Source organism: Zingiber officinale, chromosome 9A (assembly GCF_018446385.1).
Source record: "Zingiber officinale cultivar Zhangliang chromosome 9A, Zo_v1.1, whole genome shotgun sequence".
NCBI lineage: Eukaryota > Viridiplantae > Streptophyta > Magnoliopsida > Zingiberales > Zingiberaceae > Zingiber > Zingiber officinale.
In genome coordinates, this window is record NC_056002.1 from 2,687,122 (window position 1) to 2,697,869 (window position 10,748).

The window sequence follows — 10,748 nt, forward strand, 5'->3', positions numbered from 1 at the left end:
GGGAGAGCATGTCGATCCCTTACCTTACGAGAAGAGGTTGGAGAACAATAAATTTTGGGACCACAAATTCTAGGATCGACAAAGAAGCTATGCGGATCGGAGACAAAGGCCTTTGGAGTTTACCGTGGACGATCATGTGTTTTTGCATGTTTCTCCTACTAAAGGAGTTAAGAGGTTTGGACTAAAAGGAAAATTGACCCCTCGTCACATCGAACCCTTCTAAATATTAGAGAGGATGGGAGAGGTAGCCTATCGACTAGTGCTACCACCAAAACTTATCGGGGTACATAATGTGTTTCATGTATCCATGCAAGGAATGTGTCGCATCCTACTCACATTCTGAAAGATGTGTTGATTTCACTCCAGTCAGATGTAACCTACGAAGAGGTTCCTGTGTGAATTATGGGTCACAAAGAGCGTCAATTGTGAAACAAAATAATCCAACTTGTCAAGGTCGGATGGTAGCATCATACTGATGAGGAAGCAACCTGGGAACTTGAAGAAAAGATTCAAAGTTGATACCCTCACTTGTTTACTTAAGGTGCGTGTAGTTTCTTCAGTACTTAAATTAATTAAACATGGTATTGTTTACTTATCCTACTTAAGTAGGAAATTTTGAGATCAAATTTTTATTAGTGAAGGAGAATGTTAGATATGCGACTTAATAAAATAATAAGTGTTAATTAAGAAATAACCATATAGAATTTTTTTAGAAATTTTTAAGAATTTTTTGGGATTTAAACTGAATTTGTATTACATGTTTAAGGGGATGAATCTATTAGGCTTAAAGAAAACCTATTTGGAATATCACTTAAGTGAGAGTTGATTGATTTTATTAAACTAAAATTAGAATTAATTAACCTAAGTATTTGATATAAATACCTAAGCTTCTCCTTTTTCCTAACATTAGCTTGTGTCCTAGCCTCTTCTTCGTCGCCAACCTCTCTTCCTTGCGCCACTGACCGCCGATGTCGATGTCTGTGCCAACGTCCATGTCGTGTTGACGATCGCCGATGCAGTCTCTCCGCAGCCTCTATCACCAACCGCAGCAGCCGGTGTGCAGCCAACACAACTGATTTTCCTCTTCCGCCTTTCCCCAAGTTGACACCGCCCCTTCGATTGAGGCTAAATTGGCGACGCAGTCGATCGTGTGAGTCGCCGATTTCCCTGTGATCAACGCTCTTTAGCTACGTCGAGCTCGGCCAGCCGTCGCCGCCCTTCTCCAGCCTTCATCGCCAGACTACCGTGCGTTGTCGGCCCCTCTCTGATGACGAGAAGGAAGATGTGGGGGTTATACCGTGAGCCAACGCCCTCTCCACTTGCTCCTGATCCACCATCGCACCTTGCACCGGCCATATACAACCAGACACAACAAGGTCGTGACCACCGCAGCAAGACTCACGACCACGGTGGCAGGTTGCTTCTGTTGGCAGCTCAACTCGATGACACCATTGCCCTGGCCAATATCACTGTTTTCTTCCTTTTCGGCTACTACCGCCTATCAATTCCAACGGCCACGTGCAAAACATCAAAGATTCCCTCCTACCGCCAACATTCTGTGACTTTCCCCGGTGTCGCTCTCTTCAACTATGACCAACTGTGAAACCTTGTGAGCCATTTTCGAATTTGGTAAGGATGGAGCGATTTAGAGTAATCTCATCATACAATGTAGAACTTAATCGTTGAATTCAGTGGAATACCTGTTATAGTAGATTGTTACAGATTGATTATATTAGTTAAGATTGATTATGGATTGGATTAATCAGTGCTTAGTTGGCAATTTCAGATTGATTCAATTAGGATTTTTCTTAATCGGAAAAGGATTAGGTTTAGGTATTTGGTTTTGGTAGAACTTAACTATACTATGTATTTTGTGTTGCGGGATACTGATTTGGGGCAAACGTCCCGACGTAGAGATAGTTCAGGATGATCTACATTTGAGGCAGGTATTTCTTCATTGACCTCTATAGATTATTGATCCTAGTGCATGGGTTTAGATGATGGATTAGGTTGCTTACGTTGACTCTATTCACATGTAACTAAGTTTGATACTTATGTACTTGATCTTGGAGATGATCTACTTATTGTCTATACAGTCTCATTCTTGATTATCTCATATGGTGTAGTGTACACACATATATGGTGTGTACTATAAGAGTTATCATTCTTGATTATCACATATGTTGTAGTGTACGCACGTGTATGGTATGTACTATAGGAGTTATCAGATTTGACTCCTATTTTCTGTAGCGTACACACAAGTGTGGTGTGTACTATAGGTGTTTCAATTTGACTATGCATGATGCTTAGAAGACGGTTGTTGGACTCTTTTCATACATAATATATAATTGATAGAGCATGCTTCTGGATGTACTTATGTTTATCATAATATTGCATTGATGATAATCATGTTTGAGTCATGTGTATTAGCATCTTGTATATCATTGCACTGTATGTATGTCGTCAATTAAGTCTCCTTTTGTAGTTGAGTAAATCGTCGGTCATATATATTCTACACACTCGTTCACTCAGAGATAGTGATAGCTAGAGTGCTTGCATCTTATCATATCGTGCCCACTCTGCCATTCAGGGGTAGTGGTAGCGGAATCGTGCAGACAGTGACCTCTTGTTATGTAGCTAGATAGCTACTCTTGCATTTTGCCCGATGGGCCACTCAGATGTAGTAGTTGCTGGAGTCGTGAGCATTTGTCACAGTCCTAACCACTCGGTCACACAAATGTCATGCTAACTGGAGTGGTGTGTAGGAGTGATACATACGTACATATGCAGATGATGCGTGTTGCATATCTTGGAGACACTTATTACATATGTATGTTGCATTTACTTGAGATATGGATGTTGCATATGCCAGACACTATCATACATGTTTATTTATCATATAGGTTTATGTCATCTTAGGTTGCTCATGTAGTACGAGTAGATCTATTACAAATCCCAAGTGATTACTGATCATTATACTATATGTATTAAACCGGTTCTGGTATGTGTATTTTATTATAATGTTTACAGTTGCGTACGATAATACTACCTGTGAGACTGTATACTTTGATCTCCTTACATATTTGACCATGTACTATCTATTTTCCATTATCCGCTGAGTCATTTTGACTCATCATCCCATGTATGTTTTCTTTTCCCATGTAGCAAATAGAGGATATATGGAGTCACTTGGATGTCCTGTTTGCCAGTCCCACGTCGCATCGAGAATTTTTCCCTCTATTGTTTTACTTGCATTTTGGTTTCTTTTCCGAACTCGTTCATGTAATAATTAACTCGAGTGTTGATTTTAGTATTGTGGTGTACTTTTATTCGGTTATAGTACTTGTTGTGTTAAGTCGTACCAGTACGCAATCATTTCAGTTTTCATTGGAGTGAGTTTGGTATATCTCTCTATTATATAGTTGGATATCTTTATCTTCCGCTGTTGATTTATTCTTGATTTTTGGACTTGTATTATGTTGTATCTAACGTCACAATGGGATACCATCCGTTTCGTCGGACAACTATAGCTCTGGAGCGTAACATACTTAAAGCCGAGTCATGCAGTCACACTCTGGATGTTGACAAAGAGGCATCTACCCACAAGAGATGGACAATAATACATGGAGGATCGAATGTAGGCAGGTACTGGAGTTGCAGGAGGACCTATTCTTCGGGTATCCCCCTATTATGGAGTCATGGAAGAGGATCCGGGATTGGCTACACATGCGCTAGGAGATGTATACCACCAGAGGACATTGAGAGTCTTCAGGAGATACTATCGTGGGAGTCGAATATTGATAAAGGTCCAACATCTTGCCTCGTCCTCTTTGGTCCACTATGTGTGGAGAGCAAAAATAGTAGTTTCTTTAATGAGGTACAGTTGCCTCAGGGTGTAGCGCAGACGGTGGGCGCATAGCATCTCTAGCGTAATAGTCAGGGGTCAATTCTCAAGAACTGACGACCTGAGATTTAGTCCACCATGTGCATATGGTCTGTGTACCTGTCTTACCTCTCTCAGTATCCATGGGGCCGACACTAGGGGGTCGTTATACCCTTTTTTTTATGAGGTGCAGTTAGACTATGAGAAGATTTTTAGAAATGTGCAAATTCATATATTCCAGTCCTTAATAATGTCCTCTGATCAGACACTTTGTCAATCATAAGCCGCTACTAAAGTCTACTTATTGTACACTTTGGCAGTGCTCTATATAAAATTTTACTTATCCAAAAACACACACACACACACACAAATTTCAGTATGAAAGGACAAAAAAAAATAGAAAACAAATAATATTTAAAGGTGAAACGATTGGGAGCTGAAACTTACTTTGTATATAATGTAATGAATAAATCGTTCCAAAACTTTTCTAGTCTCTGATGAATTCAGCTGGACAAAGAATAGCATCTGCAAACAAGAAAAAATACAAATGCTAAGCACAAAAATGAGAATGATGACGGAATAAGAAAATTAACAAAGCTATTAATTCAGGTACTTGACATCCAAGAACCCCAGCAACAGAACATATATAACAAACAAAATTTGGATAAGAGACTAGTGATGAATCTCTTGTTTTTTCTGAAAAATTATAAAAAAAAAATGTAACCAGTGTGCAAATCATGAATATGTCGCCTTGCCCTTCAGATAAGGCGATTTTAATGTCACTAGCCCAGACTAATGTTCAGGTCACAAAGGAGAATTAACCATGTCGCCATGGTGCCCTTACTCACCTCACTTTGAATAATAGTGTAGCAAAGCATACACAATCCGCTCATAAATAAACATTCAAATATTGATAAAAACTGCAGTGACACACAAATAATCCATGCAGAAGCAATAATCCCCATATTGAGGCCATGAAAAAAGACAATCACAATCTACTCGCTGGTAGAATATCAATAGGTCCAGTTGTCAACATGATATTATTACTTTGGTTTAATAAGTTTGTTTATTTAGTTTAATAAGTTATTCAAGCTTATTCGTTTAATGACCTCATTGTATATTGAACAAGCATAAGCAGGCGCTTAGCCGAACGTCAAACTTACTCACAGAGGTTTGGTTCACTTACAGCCCTAAAAGAAGCGCATAACAAAATTGATGCAGTGGTAAGCTGCTAACTCAACAGCTTTAGACGCTTGCAACTTAAATGAACTTGCATACCTTGAGCAGTGAAGCCACCAGAAAGTAAACATTGATTACGAAATTCACAAGCAGAACCACTGTCACGCGAGAGTTCAGCAGCAGCTCCAGACCGCCCCCTGCACCCACCGAGGAGCCGCTTCCGCCTTCCTCACCAATCGGCCCATCTGCTTTCATCCCTTCAAGCGAGGAAACCATCCACCACTGCAGCAAGACGAGGCCAGCGGAAGTGCTGAAGACCGAGAGGTACAGATAATTGACCGCCATCCTCACAAAACCCCCGCCCGCACCCCGATTCCTGAAGATTCAACGAACAAGGAGATCGCTAATAAGAAGCCGCGCAACCCCACCTTCCCTGAGCTCAATACGGCCTGAGGCCATCAAACAAGAGATCCAGAACCCCGAATCGGCGCTAGGCGAATACTGATGGTTAGGTAGAATGGGAAGAGGGTTTTCGGATTGCCATTGTTGCGCGCTTTTTCATCTTCTTCCCGATTTATTCCATCTGTTGACTTTTTCCACGAAGAACGATTCAATCCGATCGATTTCCCTCTCCTCTGCGTGGAACTAGGGATTCGGGCGAATGGACAGAGGCTCGATTCCGTCGCTCGAGACGAAGATGACGAACCGCGATCGCTAGATGGATAAAATATAGCAACTGCGATGTCTTGCGATGCCTCTTTCAGAGCACCGACCGGTTCCGGTGCGCTAACTCCTTTGGCTTCGTTCGGATTTGAGATAAATATCTGGTACCCGTGCCTCTCTCACCCGCTCTTTTGATACCCGACGCGTTCCGCTCGAGCAATTGGTCCAGTTGGAGAACCCGCTGTGGGACCATCGATTACTCTCCTGAAATAATCAATCCAGAGATGGGTGCGTCTAGAATAGATTACGAGCGGTGGGCTGTTATTTTGATCATTTGACCGCAACCCAACCCGCATTAATCCCTGTCCGTGTCAGCCAGCGATTTTCTTGGGAAAAGGCAAATTGGATCAAAAAACCGGGGCGGAACGCCGGTTTTGTCCCGCCGGTCTGATCAACCACAATATCATTTTATAAATGACATTTTAATTTTTAGATAATTTATCAAATTATATCCTTCATAATTGCAATTTATCATGTAAGTTATTTTACACATCCAAATAAATATTCGAGAGATAAAAATATTAATATCCTAATTATAGTTTTTGGAGACTTTTCAGCGATCAAAATTTAAATTTTTGAATAAATTTTTAGTCACAAATTTAGGGATATAATCATATAAAAGAGGTAATTAATATTCTTTTTAGGAATAGGAAAATATTAATATTGAGAAATAAGAAGGAATATTCTCCTCTCTGTTTTTTTGTCGTCTGTACAACAGTAAAAGTACGATGTTCACTCGCGGGAGATTATTGTGAAATTGAAGCAGTCGAAACAAATCGACTTGCCAATTTTCTCAAAGTTAAAACCTTCAATTACTTGTTCAGCGGTCTTCACAGGGTGAGCATGGAGATGGTGGTGACCGTCTCGTCGCTGGGGGCGACCACTCTGATCAGCCGAGGAGCGCCGGCACCGCCGCGGAGCAAGCGCAGCACCCTATCCCAGCGGCCGTATCGGTGGTGGAAGACGCGGCGGAGGCGGAAGAGGAAGAAGCGGAGGGAGATGGAGTTGGGTAGGAGGCCCGCTGTCACTAAGGGGAGCTTGAGGATGAAGGGGAAGAGGAGGGAAGCCAGGATCTGGAAGTTGCTGTGGCCGCCGCCGCCGAGGAGGGCATTTAGCTTCCCGATCGCCGCCAAGTGGACTCCCATCGATCCTCACCTCGGTACCGATCGGAGTAGCTACTTTACTTCTTCCCCTTTTTTTAACTTTGCTTTATGTCGTAGTATTGACTATTGAGGAAGGAACTACTTTTTTGGTATAAAATGCGGGTGCGAAAAAGCAGTTTAAATTATAAATAGATTAATTTGTTTGTAAATACTTAAAAAATAATCATAACAAATAAATGGACGTCCGACATGGTCCCAAATTAAGAAATCATTAAAAAAAATCCCTTTTTAATTAAAATAAAAAATAAAAAAGGCACATCACCTAAATATTTTATCATAGAATATTCTTACTTTTCAAAACTGTGGCAATATCTTAGAGTCTCAATTAGTAGCGGATCTAGAGGTCAGAAGAGCGGAGTGTGCTTAAACATCTCTTTGCTCCCGAAAAATTTTATCACTATGTTGTAGTCTGAGGGGCGGCGAGAAAAAAGATAAGTTCCAACTCCTTTCTTTGATCCCCCTTTCCTTTTTTGTCTGAATCTGTCATTAGTCTCAATCATTTTACTATCCTAAGGGACACTTTTAAAATAATCATAATAGATATCTGATAACCATCATTTTGTATTGATATTTTGATTCATATAAGTATGTCATTTGATCTTCTCATGTGTTAATTCCATATTTATATCATAGTTCATGAGTTATAGCCATTTGTGGACTTAATTACAAACTATATTATATTTGTGGTATTTGATGCTAATATTTAGTTGTATTCTTTGTAGGCATAAAAAGGACAAGGGCTCGATCGGATCAGACCAGATTTGGGTTCAAATCTAGGGCTTAAATGAAGAGATCAAGCTTTGGAGTAATATGGATCGTCCATTCAAGACTTGAGGAGATCTGAGCCATCTATCATGATCCAGTCCATCCAAGCCACAGGGGAGTAGATCACGACCATTGATCAAGATCTGAAGATTTGGAACTGATTTGGAGTAATTTTAACCGTTGGATCAATCCGGATAAATCACAGCCATCTGTTCTAATCTTAATCAGTTTTAAATGGGATGAGAAGCTACAGTGATGGCGTGAATTTTCTACAGTAGCGCGTCAAGAAACAGGGGTGAGCTCGCTCCGGCGATTTCGATCCTTTCCACCACCGGCGAGTAAGCGAGGTCAAGGGCATCCCTTCCTCTAGCTGAAATCCATCCATTAGCAACTGGCGACGCCACTTCATCCTTTTGTTCCATATCTGATTGCAATTTCTGCCGCGACTTCGTGCGAGGAAGAAGAAGCAAAGAAGGAGAAGCAATTCGGTGGTTTAAGCTGATTCCTTTGTCTTCCGGCCAGTTATCTTCCTTTCTTGAAGCTCCACACCCATCTCTGATTGAAGCTTTGCCGATCATCAACAACGCCAAGTTATTCTGTTTGTCTTCATCGCCGAGTTCTTCATCCGATGCACACTAAATCCAAGCTAGGGTTTCTCCAGTTTGATTAGTGTGAATCCTCTGAATGCTAGTTTCTTCATCTCTATTTGAATTCTAGTTTTGTTGTAGTTGATCAATGCATAGTTGATTCAAATTCCCTTGCTATTGCTTTGAAACCTTCGGTTAAGGTCATTTTTTTTTATGTCTGATCAATTTAGATTTACTTAATTGTTGCATTAGGTTATTCTTGTTTGCCATTTCTTTCAATGCAATAGTTTAGATTAGTTAGCTTCTTTGTTTGTTAATTTCCATTAGTTGAATTTACAAACGTAGCATAATTTTAGGTCCTTACTTCTTCTCTTTGTTCAAAAGTCAATTCTGAAATCCCCAATTTATACAGAAAACCCAAGCCAACAATAATTGATCCTAAGACTATCATTTTACCGTTTACATTCGTTGGGAGACGACCCGAGTCATCTCTATGCTACATTAGTGTAGAGTGAATTTGGTACTTAATTCTTTTGATACCCATTTTATGACAAAATTAGGGTTTATTAAAATTGGCGTCATTGCCGGGGAATGTAGCGGTGTTTGATACCTTAGGATTGTTTCTTTTTATTTTTACATAAAAATTTGAAAAAGAAATTGTTTCAATTGCTTTCATGTTCATATATTCATGTGTCTGATATTATATGCTCCTGTGTCTTCTGATTTTATTTGCTAGTGTTTTGGTGTAAGAGCAGGAAATTTCTTTGACCATGGATCCATATTATCAGTACTATCAGCCTCAGACTTGGTTCTATCAGCCTGAACATCAGTACTACCCACTTGTGGATCAATCAAAGTTTAGGTTTGAGGTTGCACATAGTCAGTCTACTGAGCAATATCCAGCATATCAAAGCCTACAAGAAGTTCAGAATGATTATATAGCTATGCGGAAAAAGATTCGTGGTATTCAACAATTCAAGGAGGAGACATTGAGTGAATATTGGAAGAGATTCAAGGAACTTTGCTCTAGTTGTCCTCAACATCAAATCAGTGATCAATTGCTTGTTCTACATTTTTATGATGGGCTTTCGCCGTTTGATTTGTACATGGTGGATAAAGCTAGTGGAGGGCCCTTGATTGATAAGACTCCTGATGAAGTTATGAAACTTTTGAAAACCATGGCAGCCAATCCTCAGCAATTTAGAAATGGACAACCGGTTACCTTAAGAGTTGATGAGACCTTCCCTACAAATATTAAGGTGCTTGAGCAGAGGGATTGTAGTGTCTTTGACAGACCTGATCTTAATTTTATTACTTCGCAGGACTCCTCTAGTATTTGTTATGATTCTGTAGTTGTAAGAATTTCTGACTCTACTGATACTGTTGTTGTAGATGTAACTGATAATGCAGGTACTGATGTGGATGATGAGGAAAGTGTAGGGGATTGCATAGTGGAAGCAATACCCCAAGAATCACCTGAACCAGATATTGATGATGAGAGTGTAGGGACTTGTGTTATGGAAGCAGAGCCCCAAGAATCACTTCCCTTAGACACACCACCTGAGCCAGAGCCTGAACTATTATCTAATGATGAGGAGATCACAGTCACCATTTTAGAACCTCCAGGTACCTTTCAACATGACAAGGTTAGTATTTCTTGTGATTCATTAGAAGATTTTATAAAGGTACCATTAATTGATTTTGTTGGATGTGATATTTTTTTTGAACCATGTAATGTAAAAACTAATATTTTCCCATACTTGCAAGAGGTTTTGTTTTTCTTTGGCCTTGTAGGTTGTCATAGGCTTCCAAAATGGTTGCTCCATCTAAACCGCCTCCAACCTCCAAGAAGAATTTTCAAAGGAAAAATGTTGGATGAAGTGGACTTGACTTCAATTATAATTATTTCATTTCCAACTTGGATTTTGTACTTCAATCAACTCCAACCACCGGGAAGAACCATTCCAATACCGGCGTGGATTCTTCTTCTTAATCTTCTTCAACCACCCGGAATTAAGGGGAATTTGTTCCTTGCTTTTGTTTTTGCTTAACACATTTCTTTAGTTTCATACTTTACCATTGCATTTTACTTTCACACTTTGCATTTTGTTTGGTACATAGCATGTTATTTTGAATAAAAGTCTCTATGGGAATTTCTAAGTAATACTTTTAAAATAGTAAAAGTTCTTTAAGTTTGACCATCAAGTTTAGGTCATCTTACATGATTGAATACTTTACTTGCATGATATTGGTTAGTGTGGTGATGGATTCCATTTTGATTAATTGAGTTTGATTGCAAAAAATTACCTAGAGAGGACCACTTTAAGTCTATACTTTATTATTCTTTTGTGTGGCATGCACTCACAACAATTGAAACTCTAGAACTTGTTTAGCTTCTTTTCAAAATCACAATAATAATTGTATGCATGAATATGATAAAGGATATTT

The 10,748-nt window shown here is 39.6% G+C and overlaps 2 protein-coding genes across 2 annotated transcripts in view; one reads left to right on the forward strand and one right to left on the reverse strand.

Moving 5' to 3' along the window:
- LOC122019866 (E3 ubiquitin protein ligase RIN2-like) overlaps positions 1-5,859 on the reverse strand; it is a 28,025-nt gene extending 22,166 nt beyond the window's left edge. The window contains exons 1-2 of the mRNA XM_042577452.1: positions 5,162-5,859; positions 4,331-4,408 (exon numbers count right to left, since the gene is read on the reverse strand). Of these exons, the coding sequence (XP_042433386.1) occupies positions 4,331-4,408; positions 5,162-5,407 (324 nt within the window). The 5' untranslated portion in view covers positions 5,408-5,859. The remainder of the gene's footprint in view (positions 1-4,330; positions 4,409-5,161) is intronic.
- A 595-nt stretch (positions 5,860-6,454) lies between these two features.
- Positions 6,455-8,507, forward strand: LOC122018721. Its single transcript, XM_042576119.1, has 2 exons — positions 6,455-6,944; positions 7,671-8,507. Exons 1-2 carry the CDS (start codon positions 6,629-6,631, stop codon positions 7,730-7,732), a joined length of 378 nt encoding a protein of 125 aa, XP_042432053.1. The 5' UTR covers positions 6,455-6,628; the 3' UTR covers positions 7,733-8,507.
- The last annotated feature ends 2,241 nt before the right edge of the window (positions 8,508-10,748 follow it).